The 24,171-nt window shown below is 41.5% G+C and overlaps 1 protein-coding gene across 2 annotated transcripts; it reads right to left on the bottom strand.

Annotated features, from left to right (window-relative positions):
- Nucleotides 1-5,877: 5,877 nt before the first annotated feature.
- Nucleotides 5,878-24,159, bottom strand: slc7a1a (solute carrier family 7 member 1a). 2 transcript variants are annotated; one of them, XM_083926680.1, is made up of 14 exons: nucleotides 24,090-24,159; nucleotides 23,947-24,005; nucleotides 18,114-18,395; nucleotides 17,840-18,022; nucleotides 17,583-17,741; nucleotides 16,398-16,575; nucleotides 16,050-16,183; nucleotides 14,054-14,276; nucleotides 12,687-12,823; nucleotides 12,214-12,316; nucleotides 10,794-10,999; nucleotides 10,548-10,699; nucleotides 10,337-10,445; nucleotides 5,878-9,765 (listed from the first exon to the last, which is right to left on the bottom strand). In XM_083926680.1, exons 3-14 carry the CDS (start codon nucleotides 18,298-18,300, stop codon nucleotides 9,581-9,583), a joined length of 1,956 nt encoding a protein of 651 aa, XP_083782806.1. In that variant the 5' UTR covers nucleotides 18,301-18,395; nucleotides 23,947-24,005; nucleotides 24,090-24,159; the 3' UTR covers nucleotides 5,878-9,580. The 2 variants fall into 2 exon arrangements, with proteins under 2 accessions (XP_083782806.1, XP_083782805.1); XM_083926679.1 differs by lacking the exons at nucleotides 23,947-24,005; nucleotides 24,090-24,159 and adding an exon at nucleotides 20,474-20,603.
- Between the last annotated feature and the right edge of the window lie 12 nt (nucleotides 24,160-24,171).

The raw sequence follows: 24,171 nt of genomic DNA on the forward strand, positions 1-24,171 counted from the left end.
TTTACGTTCAAATGCAATGTATTAGTTATCCTTAAAGATGAAACTCCAATCCTATAATACAGCATGTTTTGTGTCTTTGCAAGCATGTAATTAATCTCTAATGACATCATCCTTGCATGTCCTTGTACACTTTGCAGGATTGTGTTGGCAATGTGTGCGTGTGTATGAAAGTGTGTGCGAGTGTGAACTTGTTAACATCTACCCTCTACATAACTGTGGCTACATTTAAGGCTTTTGTGCTTTCAAAAATAAACTGACAGATGCTGCGCACACAGAAACAATAATCTTCTTGTCCAATTCTTTTTTTCGGGGGGGGGGGGTAAAGTATTGGTATCTCTGCGTTCTTTATATTCTATTCACATAATCATCCAGAAGGATAATGCTTGGTGAGAAAGTCTATTCAGAAATAAGCTAAGCTTGAGTCATCCGGTCCTTCTCCTCCCATCTCTGTCAGTGACACAACACAGACAGCAATAGCACTGAAATTGGGATTACCGTCACAGAGAACAGTGAAGCAGAAATGGGGAATATCCAGAAATAGGATCCTTTAATTGCTTTGCACATCTTTTCTTTTTTGATAGATGTGCATCAAAACACAACAACAAATCCTGCTCCTTATCAACAATCTTTGCTTCCCCTACTACAGCACAGTATAGCTCCCAATTGTATTCAATTAGGATTTCGGTTATTCCCGTGTGATTTATTGCTTTCTCAAAATATATTTTCATGCCTGTTTCTATCTCTTCCTCCTTGCCCTTCCTCCATCTTCTCTTCCACCTTAATAATACAGAGTCAATGAGGGCAGGGCGAAATGATCAATCCCATTTTCATCTTTAAAGACAGCACATCGGCAGACTGTCCAAATAATCCCTCTTCTCTCCCCCTCTCCCTCTCACGCCTTTTTTGTACCCCAGGGGGATTCATCTTATATTGCAAGGGGGAACTGTAACAGGATTTATGTAGGATCTCAGGTTAGAGTGGTGGTCATACTTAACTGAATAAGGAAAATGAGAAAATGAGATAATTTGCAATAAAAACGAATTAATATCCTTATTGCGCACAGGCATGCGGTATTTGCGACCTGCTATGAAATTGTCGGAAAATCACAATATGCCAATAATAGGATTTACTTGCCGAAGCGAAATGAAAAATGGAAGCTCACACAATGTTTTACTCATTGGTATTCACGCAGCTGACAATATGACAAACTGTACTAAAAAAGGAAATAGAAGAAACTAAAAGTGTCACTTAAAGATTTAAATGTGAGCTCAATGTATGTAATTGAACTTGCGCTTGCAAAGTTACAAAGGGTAACATGAGTATCACCTCCACACACACACACACACACACACACACAAACACACGCACACACACACACACACACACACACACACACACACACACACACACACACACACACACACACACACACACACACACACACACACACACACACACACACACACACACACACACACACACACACACACAAACACAGTGACTATCACTGCAGCAGGAGCAGAGACAAAGACACAACCTCTCACCACAAATGTGGCTTTCAAAATCACACTTACTGATGAAAAATCTCCTTAATTATGTTGGCAAGTAGTGAAAATGAATCTCCACTAAATTAGACATGGTACTGCTTTTCCTGTCTGGTTTTGCTGCACTACACAGCCTGTGAGGATGGATTGTAGTTGAGATGGATAAAGGGAAGACAAATGTGCAGGAAATGAAAAGAGGAACGACAACAGGAATGAGATGGGAACAAAAGAGAAAAGAGGAGCTGGTAAAGAGACTGCCGTGATTAGAAATACACTGGCTGCTACAATCCGGAGGAGAGAATTAGGAGAAGGAAGAAGGCATGAGGTTTGGTTATTATTGGTTCAAGGAGCCAAGCAGTTAAAACACTAACTTGTGTTTCTAACTGCAGGGCTCAATTCACCATACAGATGCAGACAGCGGTGGCATGGAGGAGAGGAGAAAGGGGGTGTCTGACCATGCTGGTTGCTGGTTGCACCGCATTGTTATTATCAAAGCCCCTCCACCCACTACCCTCACTCCTGTCGCAGAGAAAAATGTTAACTCTTGCATGGCTGGTAGGTGAAACTGTATGACTGGACTAAGAGGAAAGGACTTAACTTCAAATACAAAGCAGTAGCAGACAAAGAGAATGATAGAATTCTCTGTGGGACCATAAGGACACATGCTCACACAAACACACACACACACACACACACACACACACACACACACACACACACACACACACACACACACACACACACACACAGTCAGACATAAAGCTGGCAAGGTGAGGCAGCCCAGACAAAGAAAAGCTGAGTGCAACTTAGACAGGCTGAGTCACTTCTGGTTATTTTAGGAAAAAAATGATAATAGAAACAAATGATGCTGCAGAGAGCGAGGAGAGGGGGTGTAGATGAACCGGGATGTGAGGGGATTCTAGTTTGTATTGCAATGTGTGAGTGTGTGTTTGCATGTGTAATATGCAAGTGGCAAACCCCAGGGGTGTGGGGGAGGAAAAACTGGCAAAGGATCAGTGAGGGGTTAGCGAATAATAGAGTGAGATGAGGGTTTTTTGGGGTGGTGATGATATGCATTAAAAAAACGGTAATGGTTTGAAAGGGCTGTGTGTGTGTGTGTGTGTGTGTGTGTGTGTGTGTGTGTGTGTGTGTGTGTGTGTGTGTGTGTGTGTGTGTGTGTGTGTGTGTGTGTGTGTGTGTGTGTGTGTGTGTGTGTGTGTGTGTAAGACTGTTTTCATACATTAGACAAAGGAAGGTGAGAGAGTACAGGAGGGGGCAGAGAACTCCTGAGGTCTGATGCTCACTTTAGGGATTCACATGTTTGTGTTATATGTTCTGACATATAAGTTTATTTTTGGGAACATGGATGAGGCTCAAAAAGAATGTAGATGTACGATCCTGGAAAAGTATCATAAAAAATGAATGATTCTGTGGCTTTTCACAGTCAAGTTAAGTGGACTTACAGGCTGTCCTGCTGCACACACTCTGTTTAGCTTCATTCATAGAGTAGCATTAATTTGCCTAATAGTGGCTGTAGCTTGCTGACTAATATAATTTAAATGACCTATGACCAAAAAATACATTAAAAACTGGAGAAAAAAAATGTAGCACTTCCCTCAAACTGACTGCACGTATTCTGCAAATTGATGCACATGCTTATGTACAAGTAAAAAAAAGTGTTCACTCCTCACAGGACAGGAAAGTGTGAACGTGAATGTGTATGTGTATGTGTATGTGTATGTGTATGTGTATGTGTATGTGTATGTGTCATGAGCGGAGGCGTTCCTCTCTGTTCACCCTCTGATGCCCTGACAGTGACTGCAGGGGAGGAGCTACAACAAGCTCATTGCCACCTTCCAGACAAAGACAGCGTGAAGTGGAGAATGGGTGTTTTCACATGTGTTGACACTTCATTCCCACTGAATACACACTTACACACACATACACACACACCATCCTCATACTGAGAAAAAAGAAGCCTCCAAATGGTTCAATTCTGAGTCATAACACAGGTTAGTAAAATAACTGTAGCCTGTTTGTCTTTCTGTCATTCTCTCTCTACACAAACACACATTTGACTACTTTTACCAAAATAATGTTTACACACAAAAACAAGAAAGATTTGGATATAGGCGCATGCTAAATTGAGAGGCATACTGACATATTTTTCCTCCACTTCACTATCATCCCTATATTCTCCCTCCCTTCACCTTCTCTGTTCTGCCCTATAAAATGACCTTGAAGGTCGCACCGGTGTGTTAGACTCATGGGCTTTGTGACAAACTGTCTTACCTGCAGAAACCAACATACACACAAGAGCACCTGAGACCATACAACAACAAAACACACACACACACGCACAAGCATGCACGCACACACGCACGCATACACGCACGCATACACGCACACACACACACACACACACACACACACACTGTTGAGAGTGGTTTTCCTAGAAGAGATCTGCAGAATTGATTGCTGTTCAGACATTGCAGAGGTCAGATGTAATGAATCAATCACACATGCATCAGCATCTAGAACAGCAGCTATAGCCAAGGCCACAGGCTGTGCTGCCCTGCTTTGATGCAGTGTCAACCTCCACATTAACATGACTGGGAGGGATTGGAAAGATTTAGCATGATGGACTGGAAGATCCAAAGACGTGGGAAGTCTCTGATATCCGGATCGATAATGGCAGCAGACAATTCCTATAAACATAAAAACCACACTTCTCACACTCATTTTATGCACAGGGTATAGCGTCTATCGACTACATGTCCGGCAGTGCAGTCAAATGCTAAATGGTGTGAACTTTTGCATAGTTGCAAAGCCGAAAAAGTATTTAAAACAAAGTACAACAATTTCAGTCAAGTAAATAAAATAGGTGATGCACCATAACCACACCCCACACACACACAACCTCAAGGACAACCGTATCATCAGACACCAATCAATCAGAACAAGAGACAGCACATGCCCTCACTCTGCTCACCTTTATTTAATCCACCCCTTCCTGTCTTTCCTCTACAGTCCCTCTAAGTAGCTTAAAGGTGAGGCTGAGGACACGAGAATTGTTGCAAAAGCAACTGAAGCACACACAATTACTATGCATGTGTCTCCTCTGGCTTTGAGTTTGAAGATACAAAAATAAGAAGTGAGGTCTTATGAGGTCTATATGTGTGCAGCTGAGTAGGGCAGTCTCACTCATGCCTTTAATGGTCAGCCCCCGAACAAGGTGTACGTCAACTTCACATACTTAACACACGGCTCCTTCCAAAGCCACTTCCATTAAATGGCTACGGTCTGAGTCAGCATAAGAGCACTATAACACTATAACACAACTATAAAACAGATATTTTTTATCTTTTTTATTTTAACTACTGTTTTGTTTTTCTTCATAATGCTATAATACCTAACAAATCTAATAATATAACATGTACAAAAAATATAAATAATAATTCTTACAAAATAAATACACATTCCTTCAAAGTCACTTTGTTGTCACCTCTCAGTACAGTGGATCATAGCTGGGACTAGGTCTAAAGCCTGGATAATCTATGTCTTATCATTAGCATCACCCACAGAGACCTGACCTGCTCCATCCATCACACCAACCTGCTCAACCGCACCAACCACGCTGTGTTGTCCTTTAGCCTACTGCTCCACTTACATTGCGATCTGCAGGTCAACTTCCATATTCCAGTGTTGTTGTTTTTTTTTGTTTTTTTTTGCAGTAACACACACATTCCCTTACAAGCTGCACTATACGTCGGGCCTGCAAATACTAAACAAAACCATGCAGCATGTCATCCCGAGAATGCTGAGCGAACCGAGTCGGCACCAAGACCCGAATCCTACGGGCAAAATATGTACGACACTTCAAAAGAGATGCTTAATCGTTGCAAAAATAACATAGGCTATATGATGATAATACAAAAAAACCCCCGAAAAAAACAGCAGGTTGTTTTTAGTTGTGCGGCTTACCTTCAGGTTTCTCCTGTGTTGATTCATCTAAGAATGTCGGTCAGATGCACAAACGGATGCACAAGCGTGTCTTTCCTCTCTCTCTCTCTCTCTCTCTCTCTCTCTCTCTCTCTCTCTCTCTCTCTTTCTCTCACTCTTACTGCTGCGGACAGCAGGAGGAGGCGGAGCGGTGCTGATGCTGCAGCCGACACCTGGCAGAGCAGCACCCTTCATGCTCAGGCGTCTCTCTTTGTCAGCGAATTTGCGCTCTCTGCTGGATCATGTGAGAAATATGACAAAAGGTCTGCCTATGAAATGAGTGGATTTCAAAAAATAAAATAAAAAAACTGCCACCGAATAAGAAGACAGGAAGTTGAAAAGCTCGTTTTATTTACAGGAGTGATGCATGAAACTTACACTGACTTTAAAAAAAACAAAAAAAAACAAAAAACACGGACAGGTAAAACATGTCTTCACTTACAGGAGTGAATACCTGCTATGCATTGACACTAGCATCAAACTTTGCACGTGTGTGATTGGACACAGGTTTTTGTTTGTTTTTAAAAACAGAAAATCCATGAGTTTCAGTATCCCTGGGTCAGTTCAGTTCTGACTGTACCTGAAGGTGGCGCACAGACGTTTCAAGTCCTTTTCAATGTGAAATATTCCACACATTTCACCCAGTTGTCTAACACTGTAGGATCTTGAAGCCAGTTAATCTAGCATATAACCTTTAGAGGTATAGGCTGCATGAAACTATACATAACACCACAACAAAAACAACAACAACTCAAGGCCCACTCACTAGCCTTTTTCTGGAGATTTCAGCCACATCTCAGGTCCTCAACAGCGGATAGAGTTTCTCAGCTCTGTTGTCGGACCTTGACCACTTCCATGTCCATGTCGGTGTTGCTACACTAACAACTAATTTCCATCTGCTGAAGAAGGCTGTAAAATATGATTAAAAGCTCCATATAAAGCTAGTGAAGTCAGTGATTCATAACAAAATAAGAAACCACCGACGTGACCCAAATATACATACAGTCTGTTTTTGTGCTTTTTCAACATTTACAGTTACGAACCCACTGAAAGCCGACAATGACCAAGGAAAAGGAAAGCAAAAAAAAAGGGATAGAAAAAGTCACAGCAAAATGACATAAACATGAAGCCGCCGATCATCAACACTGGTAATGGATTTTAAACATCAAAAGCCTTATTAAGTGACACATGTTATGTAAAGGGAAGGCTAAGGTCAGTAGGGTTTAAAGCAGCATCTAAAGATAAATAAAGAAGCTCCTTCTTTTATCTATTTACACATGTGTATACATAGAACTTCTTTCAAAAGTAAACACTGGGGTTTGGCATGGTATGAAGGTAAAACAAGTACTCGGTATGCCAGATTAGATTTCCAATTTACAAGAATCTCGTTGTCTATTCAAAATTAACAAGGAGAGTAGTCAAAACATGAATCAGTTGCATTGTTGCTATATTTTTTGTCATGCTGTGCATAGTTTGTTTTCTTAGAAAAATGATGATCATGAAAGTAGATATTGCTGAATTCCAGTATGATTCAACAAGGTAATATGTTCACAAATGACCAAAGCCCCTGGAAGTCAGTCATGCATGGTTGACAACAGTGAGAGTTGAAGAATGAAAATTGTCCCAGATTATTATTATACTTCCACTATGAGCATAAATAACATGTCTCTGTAACACTCATAACAGTTGTTATAACTGCAATGTTTTTGTTAATATGGCATGAATGGTACAAATCATGAAGAAGAAGGTGAAGGCAATGACTTTGCTGACCCTGAGGATAAAGCTTCAGTTGCACTGATCATATAAACACAATAAAGAAAACACTGTCTGATACAAACAGGGCAACATAATATATGTTTTCCCCCCAATTTACAAATAATTTACTGCAAGAAATATAAACAATATCTTATATACATGTCTTGATCATATGTGTTTCTACTAGATGGCTACTTTGTTGTGAGGGATTCCCAAAACCACAGTGAATGCACTTATAGATTAAAACTAATGGGACCAGGATAAAAGTGTTAATGAATAAGTCTGTATTTAAATGATGAATTCAACTTTCATTAATGGAGAACTACACCAAAGTCTGTTTACAGGGATAATGCGGAAAAAAACTTGTGTAGCGCCTTTTCTTGTGGCTCCAGAGCTGTACAAAGTCCGATGATTCCCTTAAGTTGTGTCACTTGAGTCAACGTCGGTTGGGTCTGAAGAGTTCCACCACTATGCTGTGTGTGGAATTAGAAAGTTTACCAGACCTCTGTAGCTCACTCCTCAAACAGAAATTGATGTATATGAGATTACAAGTTCGGCGGAAATCTACCTGATCAAATAATCCATAGGCTTTTACTTTTACTTAATTGTAATTATCAAGTTGAATCCAATTCATAATCTTAAAAGCATATTGGAAATGGCCGTGTTTAATGAAGCGGGTAATAAAAAGACATTAATAAACATGTGAAAAGTAAATTGAGAACAAATACATCCCATATTATTTTTTTGAAAAGAAAGCTAAGCTACAGATGCAAAAAGACACAGCAGCCAGCACTGTGACAATCCACTAATATCTAATGTTACATGACATCGACTGAAATTCAAATACTGTCAGTGCCTTCACCTGATGCTCAACATGTATCAGGATTCACAAACCAGATTTCATATATTTACCAAGGGTATTAAATGTCCCAAACAAGTATTTTCAAAACTGACACTATTATTCTGAAGAGGATGAACAACCAGGCTTCTGTTAACAAACTATCACTGGTCAGTGGTTGGAGAAATTTAAAATGTTCCTGTCGGGCTTGAGACCCAATCACTTCCTCTGAATCTCATAGTAAGAAACTGTCCAACGAGATATGTATTTTAGTCTCTTGTTACAGACGTTTTTGCATCATAGTTTGCGGTGAGGTCCCAGGCTTATTATTGATGGTATCGATGCAATCCTTCCAACCTAAAACTGGGCTCATGGAAACAGAAAAAAAGCTCCTCACTGGCCCACTTTCACACATGCACTGCAAACATGAAATTATCTCAACATTACCTGGAGGAGAATGCAAATGTCTGAATCAGCTGGATCAGACATCAAATGGACTTTACCCTGCCAGCTCCCTAGTACATAGCATTTCTATCATGCGGCTCACAAGAAACCGAAAAGAAAACAAACATCCCAGGGTGAAGAAGAAGGATCATTTACACAAAGTCTGTATGTAATGTCTGTATGGGTCGATGTTGGAACGGCAAGAGACCCGCTTGTTTATGACCAAATTACGAACCAGCTTTGTGACCGGACGCATTCTGTGTTATGTCCTGCCTCCTGCACGATCTACAACGGTACCACAGCGTGTCTAAACAAAGTATTATCAGTAGGTGAGAACATCTGACCCAAATCTCAATGCCCAGACCTGATTCGTTGTACACTACCTGGAGTTTATGTGAGAAAACAGTTTTATACTGTATGTGCAGTTATTGGCCCAACCACCATGCGAACAGGGGTGATCATATCACAGACAAGTGTGTTACAGTGTATTGTGCAAGCTCCCGCTTCTCAGGGAGCAGCATTTCAACATCAGTTTGGTGGGTTTAAGAGAATATAGCTATTGGTACCAATCTGTATTTAGTACTGACTGTATTATCTGATTTGTTAGATTATGCTGATAATGAAAGACAACAAATGTTTTTACACATGTGCACATAGTCCACATTTCAGTAACATAATCCAACCTATAATGAGCAGTTGAAGCTCAAGGCCAAGCAAAAGAAAGAAACAAGCTCATTACATAATGCTGAAATAACAGAACATGTCAATTTCAGCTCAATAAGTTCTATTTTTGCATGAGTTTGTCCAGGTTTGTGTGTGTGTCCAGTAAAAGGGGAAATAAACAAAACTGTGAATTTTAGGTCAAAGTTATTGATCATCACTTCCCCCGAAGAGAGTACTGCCAGTGATGGACATGCATCGTTCAGTCAAAAATGCTCTTACACACACAGACTGGCGTCAGGGAGGTTGAGATGTACACTGCATGTTCCAATGCGTCCTACAGATCATCATCGTCCTCTTCCCTATCATCGATGCCATTGTGCAGGAAGGCCTCTTTTTCCATTGACATGGCCTCGGAATTGTGTTCGCACTTGAAGCCTTTCATCTCTGTATCTGGAGATGAACGGGCCAGAGACGCCTCAACGCTGTGATGCATGCCGTAGCAGAAGTAGATCACAAAACCTGAAAAGCAGCGCAATAATTGTTCAAGGTTTGTACAGCTGTTTTCAAGTTTTTCCAGCACCTTACAGCTGTGGTATATTACATATTTCAGTGAATACATACATGCTGAAAATGACAATTTCACTTTTTTATCACATTTAAAGAGAAGTATTATTCTATAAACAACTAAAATTGTGTTTCATAACACCAGAAGGATATGAACTTTAAGGAAAACACACAAGTTGTATTTTTCAAAATGTGTGAACTGTCTGTAGATATACGTTGCTTGCTTTTGAAACATGATATTTCAAAATAGTTCCTGCTTCCAAATGTGTTGTGTTATTATGTATGACATAATAACCTCAACTGAAATGTGATTTGTCATGTTGGCTATTTCAAACTACAAAAGCAAACAAGTGCCAGTTTTGTGTAATTAGCCTGAGAGCAACTGCAGTGAAGTGTATGACAAAACCAACATTTTTATTGTTTAGCCAGAGTTGTCAAGTGAAATATGTCAAATCAAAAGGAAGTTTACTTTTAAGGGACCAATACAATTTATACAGTCAGTTTAAATTCTGAAAAGATTACCTACCGATCGCCATCCAGACAGAAAACCGTATCCAAGTGCCTCTGTCCAGCTGCATCATCAGGTAAACATTTACAAACATGCTGATCACTGGAATGAATGGTAGCAGTGGAACCTAAAGAGTAAAAAATATCAAAGGACACGGGGCGATTTGTTGAAAAAGATATAAAAATCTAATCCAGACTTGCCTACACATGTAAAGTTTCAGGAATCAAACCTTGAAGGAAAGTTTTGTCTTGCTCTCGGGCTGTCTCCAGATGATAAAGGTGAGAAGGAGACACACCATGAAGATGACAGTGAGGGCTACGATGTTCCACACGGCGAAGCCTCCCTGCACTGCCAGTACACTGAACACCAGGATCAACGTTCCTGCAGGAATAGGTTTTTTTTAAATAATTTCATTTATAACTAAGTGCAATTTCATGCACAACCAAGACTTTTAAACTAATCTATGATCACCTACCCATGACAGAGGCACAGATGTTGACAGCAAAGCCTGACAGTGTGGATGGCTCGGGGTTATCTGGGAACAGGAGGGTCTTGAAGCTGAACCTCTCCTCCATGCCAGGCAGCATGCCCATACTGGGTACACTGATGCCGTCGCTAAGGTCCACCTCGTCCTGGGTATTTCCCATGTGATACACCATACTGGGCTGCTCGGGCTGGTACCTGTCACAATCAAAACATAAACAATGAGCTGTTTTACCATTGTAATTTCTTGGGTTCCAGTGTAGCCAATGGATAATGGAAATCCAGGCCAAGACCTCCTCTTCCCTGCGGCGGTCATAGTTTACAGTCCGATTAACATCTGGAGATGCGAGAATGGAGCTGGATTTAAGAGAAATGTATTTAAAAAGATATCTACATATGCATGCTGATATGCTGAATAAACCCGCTCTTCCCCTCACCATCCGCGAGAAGTTGTGTGATCTACATGACGGGGTTACTGTGCAAGGGCCAGACGGCATGGAGGGGGAAAGCAGTGATGTTTGGGGCCGCAACGTCGCAAGCACAGAGGCAATGGACACGCTCTTCGTGGAGGACAAGTTCGAAAATATGGATGTCAACAAGCTAGAAGCTTGTTTCAGTGAGCCATACATTCATCCTCAGAAAGTCCAACAGGCACCCGTACAAAAACTGAGCAAAGCAGCACCTGCTGATGCCTGCCATTTCTGTAACAGCTGAGCACCTGTTTTCCACAGCGGAACTGATCATGCCCGTGGATTTAATTACATTTTTGTAAGGATACAATGTTTTGAAGTTGGGGTTATGAAAAAATATTCCTTAAATCAGAATCAGAATCGGAAATACTTTAATAATCCCAGGGGAAATTATTTTTGTTGCAAACTCCAGCTATACAAACAACATATTTAACAACAACAATATTATAGAGATAACATATATATTGTAAAAACAGAAATATAAATATATATACATACATATATATAAAATATCAAATTACTAATAAACTAATTGTAACTGTTTTGATTGAGAATAAGCATTAGGGGTTGGGTAGGCTGTATTGCTGTAAAAGTAGATCTGTAAAAACGAGTACTCGATTGGATCATGAGGAATTGATGTGATCCCTTGATCTTGGATAAACTGCTCGTGCCCATCCCTACCAGAAATATTGACCACTGCCCCAAGAGGCTAAATTGTTGTCACACTGACAGCCAATGAGTTCTAAGATTGATAATATTGTAATGTCATTAACAGAGTAAGAAACTGCTTTCAACAAGACTGCAGGGCTGAGTTTCACTGGTTGCTAAAAAGAGATATAAGCATATGTGGCACACAGGAAGGTGGACTAATTAAAAACTATTCTGCTTCCCTGAACCAGTGTCCCTGGTCAAACTCTTTATACTTGTGTCCCCCCCACTTACCTGAGAACCAGGACACAGGCAGCCACTAATGTGTAGGCCAGCAGCGTCCCTATTGACATCAGGTCCACCAGGTCCTTCAGGTCGAACAGAAATGCCATGATAGCTAGTAAAGAGAGAAGAGAGAAAGAGTTGGAAGGATTATATTTATATGATCCTAGGAACCTGGACACTGTATAATAATTCATATTGAGCTATATATAATTCATAAAAATATATATATTTAGAAAAATGTAGGCTATTTTGTACAACAGAATGGTCACATGTAATAATTAAGCCGCTCTTTCTCTGTGGCTATTTATGTTTCTAAATAGCATCCAATAATTAAAAAAAGTTGATCATGCAGATTGCTCTTGGTTTTTATTTAAATCAACTTTCACATCCTCTAATACCTACCCTATGCCCCAGCCCTCCCTCTCCTTAAATACATGCCTTTGTTTTTCTTATCTATCCCTTACATTTCCTATCCATCTTACCAGACATAACCCCGGCGGTCACAGTGGAAGTTATGGGGGATTTCCTCTCGCTGATGCGGGCCAGGAAGGAGAAGAGCAGGCCATCCCGAGCCATGGCAAAGATGATACGGGGTAGGGGGAACATGGAGCCCAACAGACTGGGGAGGCGCGGGGAGGAAAACATGAGATTGGGGACGACCGGTGTAGGTGTAAGGTAGAGGAACAAGAGGAAAGGAAGAATTGAAGGAGGTCAGTATAAGGGAAGAATTAGCAAAAGAAGACAAACACAGTTGGCAAGACAGGAGTTGCAGATTAGGGCGGGAGAACGTGCAACAGGATACACCAGACTGGCTGGATTTTGTGGATGTTGGACCTAGGACATTCTGATGCCAGCCTGCAAAATTTTCCCCCTTCTATAGCAAATATGGTGCTCTATGTGCAGGTAGAAAATTAAGTATCCTTAAGTTCATTAAAAAACAGTCCAGTTTAGCCACTGACCCATGTTAGAAGAATTATAGCAGAAGAAGTATAACCTGAATTGTCTTGTCATGCTGGCGGCTGATTTATGGCAGGTTTCTTTCAAACACAGTTTAAACAGATTGTGCAGTATCAGTATTTACAACCCAGCACAGCTCAGGCCAGCAGCATGAAAAAGAAGCCTAAGTAAAATGGGATGCTGTTTGAAAACATGCGTGTTAGTGTCTCACCTGCCCCTGTGCCAGAGGTGAGGGTTGCAGTTAGCGGGGTTTTGGTGCGGGGGCTGATCTCGGCCATGAATTTGAAAAGCAGCCCGTCGTCGGCCATAGCCCAGATGACACGGGGCATAGGGAACATAGCACCCAGCAGGCTACCGAGGGGAAAGACCAGGATATATAGTATCCACACTTACACCCACGAGAATGCCGTGAACATACATGAGACAACAAGACACCAGCTCACAGATACAAGGACCATCACACTGTAACTTTACATAACATGATATACTGTATATTGTGCATAGTGGCAACAGTGGCATGCAGGAACATGTTTAATATAAAAGCACACACAAATGAACCGTTAACCTTATATATACTATTTATTTTATAATTAGGAATGCATAAAATCCATAAATATCTACTATAATTATCAATCAAAGCAACAAAATAAGACAAAGTATGTACAATAATAACCACCAGTAGAAGTTTGTGGTGGTCTTTGGTGACATGAGTTGCATAACATGCTTATGGTACAATATATTTTTAGCAGTGCCAGTGCTCTTATTTTTAGTCAAGGGATCAAATATGCATTAACATAGTTCTGAAAATGCACACGAGAGAAAGAGAACTAGAGCACATGAGCATGCATTTAAAGCTCATGGCAGACCTTTGCAGGTGTGTGTAACTGCTTACCTAGTAGACAAAGCACAGAGAGAGCCTACAGCTACAGCATATTTGGCTCCTCCCCAGCCCACATATTTAAAAGCGACAGGCAGAGGGCTTTTGCTGTCCAGCAGGTAGTATGGCATCATGAGGGTAAGGGCAGCAGAAACACCAAAGTATGCAACAAAGCAGATGAGCAGCGAGGATACGATGCCGATAGGGATCGCTCTCTGGGGATTCTTCACCTCTTCACCTGGGACATACACAGACAGTAACACAGAGCAAAAAGTACAACTTTTTTTTATTTTTCAATTCATGTGCATTCTATTTTTGAAGGTCCCATATTGTAAAAAAGGGAGATTTACTTGTCTTTTTTATTATAAAGCAGGTGCTATATAAATACATTGAAAGAATCAAAACTTATCAAAATGCTAAATCCACAGAGAAATATTCAGAAAGTGTGCCTTTAAATGAGCCGTCAGGACTTCTGTACGCTTGTGATGTCACAAATGTACTATATATAAGTAGAAATTGCTGCTACAGTGCCTTTACAGTCATTCCCCGGCTACAAGGATGGTGCAGAGACACTGAGAAGGAGCTGCCTAACACCCGGGAACACTGACCAATCACAACAGACTGGGCATTTTCGAGAGGAAGGCTTAAAGAGACAGGCACTAAAATAAAGCGTTTCAGGAAGAATACAGGTGTCTGGAGACAGACCGTATGAGGGAAAAAAAGGTATTCCTTTGAACATTAAAGCATGTGAACATGTTCTTGTAGAAAAGTAGTATAAACCTGAAAAGGAGCATAATAAGAAAACGTTAAACCCGTCAGTTCTAACATCGGTCCAACATCAGTCCAACATCCCCCCATTTAACACTGTTTGTTGGTACCTAACTATTCAGTTTAATGGAAGCTTTTAGCAGATTGTAAACACCAACCACTTTTTGTATGGCCGTATTGGCAGAATTCCAATAAATCTGGAAACCTGGGCAAACAGATGCATTAAAGAAATATTTTGCAACAAACTGAACAAGGAGCTTATTTTCCCTGTGCACCCAACAAGACTGAAACACACAACCATTCAGCTGCAGATGATTACGCAACCAAGCTCCTCAGGCGAAACACTCAAGACTTGTTCTGCAGTGAAATCGCATTGTGATGATGGAGTGACTGTCTGGATCATCTCTGTGCCACTGTTCCCAACAGGTGACAGCTACTGATCGCATAGATTATTGGGTGGTTGGCAATCATATTCAAATCACATGCAACAGTGTCAACAGACAGTTTTGTGGATGTATGTGTTCCTTTATCTACATAAGGCGTGTGCATGTGGAGGGGGAAGGGATAATGGCTTCATGCCAACTAAACTCTAAGTAGCCAGAACACACACAAATACACACAAATCATAGTTAAAGGCTTGCTGAGAGTGTGTTTGGTGAGTGTGTGTGTGAGAGAGACAGACATGCCCCCACAAGCCAAACGCATGCAATCATGCAGGGTCAACCTCACACTAACCAATTAGAATTCAGGAAAAAGAGGGGTGGGAAATGCCGGGGGGCCATAAAGCAGGCAAACTGGAAGAAACTCGCCCTTTTTCTTCCACAAACCAGCTGCCTTGAACCCATTGAACAGAATGCATGCATGAAGACAAGGACCCATTCACAGGTGTAAATCTGCACAGTGTAGATAAAACCCGGGGCACATCTTCTCTCCAAACCTCATATGATTATTTAAACTGCTAACCTGCGTCACGTTGCTTTGCATTCCACTAAGAGATTGGGCCAAACGCACTAAACTGCGTCTTTTCATTATGCCCCTGACCCTCTTATGTAACACTTCTGGATGTTTAGACATGCTTAGGATGGAAATGCGACCGACTCTGGATTAAGTTACAACACCCCCTCCCCATCGGACCCTCAAAAACTGAAACATATGCAGGGCAGTAGAAGGGTACGAGAAGTGGAACACGAGGGAATGAAAGGGCCAACAGAGTGAGGGTTTTCTGGTTTCTTCCAGCACTGACCTGTGGTAGCGATGCAGTCAAATCCGACAAAGGCGTAGAAGCAGGTAGCAGCCCCCGACAACACGCCTGTGAAACCAAATGGCATGAAGCCGCCCGCTCCTAAAATCTCTTTGGTTGGCAGGATGTCTGTCACACTGAAAAAAGAGTGATTAAAAAAAAAACAGCAAAGGATGATCAGTCTTCGATGATTTTTTATGGGTTATTTCACCCAAATAAAAAAACAGGTCTGTCTGTGGGTTAACCTGAGTAGATGAGGGCTATAGGATGGAAAATGTAGTATCAAATATAACACAGGATATAACATGTGTAACACATGTGAAAGAAGTGTGTGTATGTCTACACTCTTACTTGAGGCTGGAGTTACTGGTATAATTGGCATGTAGGATCTCGTCAGGGTCCAGCTGCCAGTTCTTCAGAGTACCTTTGACCAGGCCAGAGACCACCATGAACAACAAGACTAGGACGTTGATACAAGTAAAAACCTTATTCACCATCGCTGACTCTTTGACCCCGAATGCCAGCAGACCTTAGAAATGGAGAAGACATGGAAAGATAGAGAGGAAATGAAAACTTGTTTTGGGTGAAGGGACAAATTCCAATTCAATTTTCCAAGCATTTCATGGTGCATTTTCAAGCTTTTCCAGCATCTTACAGCTGCGAAAGATTCCATATTTATATACAGTACATGCAGTATATACACTATACAGATTATTGCACTTATTTGTCACATTAATTACATGTTATTGTATAATAAACTCCCAAAAATGTCAACTGTTTGTAGGTAGACTTGGCATACTTTATAATGTATAAAGTTCCAGCAGTTTAAAGCACTTTGGCATTTAAAAAAAAATTGCATTATCCTTCAAGTTTTCAAGGATTTCCAGCACCCGTATGAACCCTGAGTGTAAAAGGTGGACACTGCAAACTGGCAAAAAAAAGCACACAAGACAGATGTACGGAAGCTCTAAAGGTCAACAAACAAACATTTTATTTCCTCCGTTTTCTGTGATAACAACATAATTAATTTGAGATCTCGAGAAAAAAAAAAGATAGTCTAGCCTATAAAATCATTACAGGAAACATCATTCAGTGTAGCAATGTCAGAGGACCAGGAGAATGTCGATCACCGCATTACAGATCTCTTCTATCAAGGCCTGACACAGGATGAAAGAGCTTTATGCCTTGCTATTACAAAGAAGTGATAAATGTATGTAAATACACATTAGTGTGCCACATCTAAGAAGACGGTTAACAAGGCTTCGGCTTTATCGAAGGCGCAATCTAAGTGAGCCTGATGACCTCATTAACTACATAGTTGACCAGCTACGAGGCATGACATGTCAGGTTTGATGGAAATCTCAGGCCTGTCACTTTTCATTCATTATCTCTCAAATTAATCATCTCGTTATCACAAGAAAACGGAGTGAAATTATCTTTTTCACAGGAATGCGGAGGAAATCAAATGCATGTACCTATGACCCTTTAGGGCTTCCATACCCAGGGGGACAGAAAGAAAGAAAGAACTTTTCCTACCTGTGAGGATAATTATGATGAAAACGGCAAATATGTCAGGGTACTCCGCCAATATGCCCGGTGCATTCATGGACATGTTCTCTCTGCAGAACTGCTCTATGCGCTTCCCTACCAACTCATCAAAGGTAGCGCTCCATGCTCGCGCCACGCTGGAGGTACCTGAGACGAGAGAGACAGGTCGAGGTAGATTTTGTGGTGTCTGTGCTTTTGTTTATTGTATCCTCGCATTCAGTTTATCTATCTTGCATTGTATTTACCAATGATATAGGAGAGGATGAGGTTCCAGCCGGTGATGAATGCCCAGAGTTCCCCTACAGTCACATAGGAGTAAAGATAAGCTGAGCCTGTCTTGGGAACACGGGCTCCAAACTCAGCATAGCACAGACCAGCTAACACTGAAGCTAAGGCTGCTATCAGGAAAGACAGCACAATAGCGGGACCTACGGGAGGACAATCGATATCATATGATTAGCGGCTTTAAGATTTATCTTGCAAGACATCTTTTAACTGTTTGCGGTAATGTGAACTCACCTGAATTCTCTCGTGCAACAGCGCCGGCTAGCACATAGACGCCAGCGCCCAGCGTGCTGCCCACTCCCAGGGCCACCAGGTCGAAAGTGTTGAGGCATCTGGACAGACGGGAGTCCTCTGTGTTACAGTCCACCACCTTCACCCTCAGCAACTGCTTACCAAAATGCAGAAGCTTCCCCAGCGCCATGGATCACAGTCTGGCCCTCAGGGAGGGGAAGGGGAGAAAGTTGACCAGGGATTCAGAGGCCACAGGGGGGGAGGGGGAGAGGTCACACACACACCCTAATGGGAAAGAAAATATGAGGGACAGTAGTTAAAAAGTCTCTCTCTCACACACACACACACACACACACACACACACACACACACACACACACACACACACACACACACACACACACACACACACACACACACACACACACACACACACACACACACACACACTTCTAGTTGACTCAAGAGCCTTTGAAAAAAAAACAGGAATTTTTTATTTTCAGTCTTTCTAAAACTGGTTACACATTGGGTGGTGGGGGGCAAACTTGACAAACTTTAAGTAGCACACAGCTTCCTGGGGGTGTTACATAACATGACCCAAATCCACAATGTGCGAGCCAAAAAACCAGAGGCCTATAGGGATAATCCATCTTATTGCTGGATACGTTGCTGACATGTATTACATAACTCACAGGAGAGGAGGCAAAGCCCTCGAACAGGCTGTACAACACAAAGAGAATTGTCACGGAAAAGATGTTCTTGAAACATGCCGTGGAGGCTCATTACACTGTGTTACTCCTACACATAGCAGAAGAAGCTTAACTTACAAAGACTGTAACTATTTACATATGTTTTGGGTCATTCTGTGTAAACAGGGACAATCCTAAAGAGCCAGCGCAGTTTGATACTATCGCTACCCTCTAGAGGGTGTAAGCAACTGAAAGACTTGTTTCCTATAATAGGTGGGCTGAGAAGATACTCTGGGTCTGTCTGTCCAACATGGCATGCACATTCCCCAGTACTGAGCTCACAAACTGAGAGGTAATACTTGATTTTTTTGGAGGGAGAAAGAATATGGAGGGCAAGCAGAGGGAATGGGAAGGGGCAAGAAAGAGGGGAGGTTCTTATAAACAGTGTCCTTCAGCCATGTAAGTTAAGTTGCTGGCAGAAGTCCAGAGGTATGTCCCAAAGAAGACAGACCAGGGAATTGAGCGAGGGACACGCAGCAGCGTGTCACCATGACCCATTTTGAGATAATGGCACCTCTCCACAAGAGGACATAAACCCAGAAAGGTCAGGTGGAAAGTGCAACAGTCATGTCATACCTCATGGAAACTTCCACGTAAGGGTAAGGTAGGGTGATGACCGTGTGGCCTTTTTTTTCTTTCCAGAAAACAATCAGGCTCAGATGTAATTTCTAAGATGGCTTATTTGACCCCACGTGAAAACACCTCCATAACTATTGTTTTCCTACGGTATGGTATGTCTGGCATGCAACCAGTCACAATGGTAGCTAGTCTCTACAGATCTTTAAAAAAAAGCTAAAAACCATAACATATTGCACATGGCAGTGTTTCCTTTTTATCAGCACCGTCAGATAATGATTTTGTTGTACCGCCACAAAAGACACACACATGTGCCTCAACTACACACACTCTGCAGTGATCAACAACCCACAGACTCTCGGCAAGTGTAAACGCCAACAACAGAGTTCTGAACCTGGACCGTCCCGAAGACCAACTCCCTGCCTGATCAGCAAAATAGTTTCTGCTGTAACCCGTTGTTAAGTTGAGTGTTTTGCTATGGTTTATTGTACTGACATGAAAGATATTACAGCCCAGCTCCTGCAACAAATGCATGTACTGTATGTATGCAAATGTAGTTCTTCCTGAATGAAAAGTATGGACCATAACCATGCTTGCATTGCATTTACTCAGGATACAAATAGTGCTTTTCACATATTCAGCAAATGGAACTGTATGCTTAAGACGTACTAAGCAAATTAAGAGTGCATCTAGAGAAATGTCTGTTTCATTCATCTGTTAACTAACTGCAATGAAAACAGCTTTTGCACAAACAATCTATTAAATAACTGTGTGCCACATCATTGTCACTAACAAGAATTTGAATGAAGTTGGTATTCAAATATCCAGGAGTAATCATGAAGCGCTTAGAGGAACAAACACGTGACCCCTCACTGACCAGGATACACTGTTCAGTACAATGCATCAGACTATCTGACTATTTCAAACAACCTTGTTTGTTTGAAATGGGAGGCACAACGGATGTCGAATCAGATCAATGTCATAATGTCAATTACCTATTCCCAGATGGCGGAATGAGAAAATACATAGAGTACTTACTTGAAAACCGCCTACAGATACTCTTCACCTGTTGATCTGAGCGAAAGGTTTGAAGGAACGGTGACAGACCGTAGGACCGTGACAGTGGGCTTAAACAACATATTTCTTAACTATTCTCCAAGCTGCTGGGAAGACTGCGGCGCGTTTGACAGCAGCCGTTCTGAAATACAATCTGGAGGAATCACATGGCTTGGCTATTCCAAGCAGCACGCACACGCACGAACACACACACACACACACACACACACACGCACACAGTCAAAATCTCACAGTAGTTGTCGCACCGTGAAAGCCTTAACAAATGTATTTTTTACAGTAATAACTCTGGATGCCTGTATGCTCTTATATAATGCCTGAGTTGCAGCTGCAACAATGTAAACAGTCAAAGTAACACAGTTTATCTACTAAAGCAACCTTTTGTGTAACAGAAATGTACAAGCATGTTCTAAAAGTGGCTGCATTCAGAAAGGCCTTTGCATCTGAGCACACACATCCATCCATACATGTAAGCTTTGTTTGAATGCACTGTAAAAATTATTATTTACACAATAATAAATAGTGCAGGGAATGAATGAATGAAGTAACAATAGCCTTGCAAAATGTAGGCTTCAGAAAGCATGGTCCCTTATGACAGTGTACACACATATGCCTGAATCACTGACACTTTAAAGGTGTTCTCTTAAGACGAGAGTACAGCACATGAGATGTGTGCAGAGAGCAGGGGCAGTGCCCGTCAGTGGGAGAGAGTGGATGAACAGGAAAGGGGGTGTGATCCTTATAACCAATGAAAGTAAACCTCACATATGACACTGCTTGACATTTAGGAAGGCTGAGAGTCCTGTTCAATCTGCGTTCTAAATAGCTATCTTTGATATAATAAATAGCAGGAATATAGTCCCCCTCTTGCAAGTGTAGTATACTGCATATATTGGAGGAATGGAACAGTATAATGCATGTTCTTCAATGTTTTGTGGACAGTTTTACTGTTTAGGGGTCATTGAGTTCAGCTATCAACAACTGCTCACATACATACACTCACTACAGGCATCCAGCTAACTGTGGAATTGCTTCCTGGAGGTGGGTTCACTGAGGAGAAAGAACGGCATGCAACAGCGGAGTGTTGATCGCTACTTGTTGAAATGTCTCAGTTCCCATGTCATGTGTTCATGATGCTACCCAACTCTGCAAAGCAGACATCCCCTTATCAAAAGCCTAACTCCCCAATGAATAAGCAATTATTGAAATGCTATATCCATTTTAATGATGAAACAAGCGTGTGACTGTTTATGTTTCCAAATATGTCCTGGTGTAGCAAAAATAACTGCAGCTACCTTACACATTTTTATCTTTTAGTCTGCAGGGGCAAAACAAAGGTACGTGTTGCTGTTTGACCTACCGCATGCCCCACTGTGTCACCGTGAACTGGTTCAACTATATGTGGCAATCAGTCGGTCGGTTGGTCAGTCTGTCAGGAACAGGCAAAGCCATATACAGCCAAGTCCCCTCCACCTGACTTACCTGCCTGACCCATAGACTGTCTGAACACACAACAATGTTACTCTTATCTTCTTCCCTGACACAGACTAGAGAAATAATCACATATTTGTCGAAACAAAAGATAGACTTCCATTCAATTTAACAAACAATGATGCTAAAACCCATACTGATTTTTATAAACATGCAGACCTCTTAAACACTGGAGTCTCTTTGCTGATCATTTGGGCAGTCAGCAATTGCTGACAGACAAATAAGGTATTCAGCAGAAACCGTGCCAATCAGAATTAGCCATCCAGTTTTAAACCTATAATATATTAACATGTGTTTCAAAGGTTGATCAAGTATTTCTTCCATACATGATCCCCCTGAGAGATTTATTTGCCCTTGCAGCAAAACTGCACTGCAGAGAAATATAAATGTCTTTCACAATATTTGTCTGTTTCTATTCCAGCAAATCACTTCTGTTAGCATAAATATGTGTGTGTGTGTGTGCGTTTGTGAAAATATTAGTCAACATCACAATAAGCCTCTGATCTATGTTTTGTTCACACTTCTATGTATAATCTATTTCCTGCAGCTACATTGTGCATAGCTTTGACAAGTCAATGGCCACAACCATCCATTGCAACTTGTGTCATCTCACCTGACTATAAACAAAAAGGTAAACACTGTTCAGACATATACAAGATTTGCAGTTATAACAAATGATGCAGGCAATCAAACATGAAGCTTGGAGATGCGACAAAGAGGAAATATGAAGCTCTAGCATATCCAGAATCTCAGTTAACCTGGAAACCTTCCACACACACAGACACACACACCCTTCTGTCCATTTGTATAGACTGCAGTCAGCAACTTGCTCGCTAGTGACCCACTTTGAGCTCAGCTAAAGTTAGACCACTGGAACTGGTCTTGCCATGAGGATCGAAAAGGTCAACTCTTGTTACTTAATCGTTCTTAAAGTATAGCTAAATTTGGAATTTATTTATTTATCTCTTTTTTCCCTTATTCTGCTTATTACTTTTACTGTATTTCCAGCTGCTTTAGGCCAAATCCATTAGGCTGAGGCAGGTTGAATAATACCTCCATCAAACTAGAATACTTGGTTTTATGATGACTTACGCAGTTTTGTTGATTGTGTGTTTCACTTAAGTGACCTTTTATTTGTCCAGAGCGGGCAAGTAACAGTGCCTTTACAAACCAAGTTAAAGTACATCAGTAATTTAACTCTACAGAGGAGTTTTCACATTTCAACCTAAATGGATGGATTCAAACCCTGTTATTACTTTACAGTGAGTGAATACATGTTCTAGCGCTTCCACCCTTGGCCACTTGCTGCTTTCACTCCGGAACATTCCCCACCACCATCCCCCCCACAAGGGTGCAAACCTCTCAAAACCGATTTCGGAGTTTGGACGGTAAGGATGTATAAGAGTTGTTGCATCCCACTCTTTGCCACCAACTTCATCACACGCACCCCCACCCCCCTTTAACTGGTTAAACCGCAGCTCCTAAAAAAACAGTCTTAACCCGCCCCAAGGATCACCTCTCTCGTATTACTTGACCCTGGTTACAGACAATGCATGTGCAGTAGTCCTTAAATATAGAATTATCCAGAAGTTTGGGTGATTCCACAGTTTGGCACCCATTACAAGCTACAGTTAAAGGACATTATGCAAATGATTTTCAGTAGTTCTTCGGCCATATTCGCATGCATGCTGCAGGAATAGGTAGCACGTACTATTAAGTGCTTAAGATGGGGTCTGAGCGAAACGACCATGCGGTTTACAGCATTTTCATGCACCCGTTAAACTTTACGCACGGAAGTCCGTTTCCCTGCGGCTTCCCAATTAGTGTTTACCGCCAGAAAATCGTCTAGCCTGGGGCAGAGATACTAGAAAGTTAGTAATTACAAAGTACTTCAACATTTGCACGCGTCTGTGGCATACTCCAACGTTGTTAGAGTAGTTATTTACCTTGTAGACGCTGCGGGGGCGCATGGAGTAGTGATCCAGGACAGTGGTTTCCTTGAGCTCTGAAGCAAAGAATAACTATTAACTGTAGAAAAGAAAACTGCGTCGACACACACGATCGTCAGCAAAGTTACGTCTCTCCTTACAGGTGGTGAGGAGGAAATTTCAGGTTGCTCCGTTCAGCGCGTTCAGATGGAGGAGGGGATACAGGGGCAAACAAGCAGCCCC

This window comes from Echiichthys vipera, assembly GCF_963691815.1.
Source record: "Echiichthys vipera genome assembly, chromosome: 14".
NCBI classification, from domain to species: Eukaryota; Metazoa; Chordata; class Actinopteri; order Perciformes; family Trachinidae; genus Echiichthys; species Echiichthys vipera.

Coding starts and splice junctions, on each gene's coding strand:
- slc7a1a (XM_083926680.1), bottom strand. CDS start 18,300: ATGGCGCTGGGGAAGCTTCTGCATTTTGGTAAGCAGTTGCTGAGGGTG. Junction 11,000..12,213: donor GCCTGTGTCCTGGTTCTCAG/GTAAGTGGGGGG, acceptor TGATTGTGACAG/GTACCAGCCCGAGCAGCCCA. Junction 9,766..10,336: donor TTCTGTCTGGATGGCGATCG/GTAGGTAATCTT, acceptor GCTGCTTTTCAG/GTTTTGTGATCTACTTCTGC.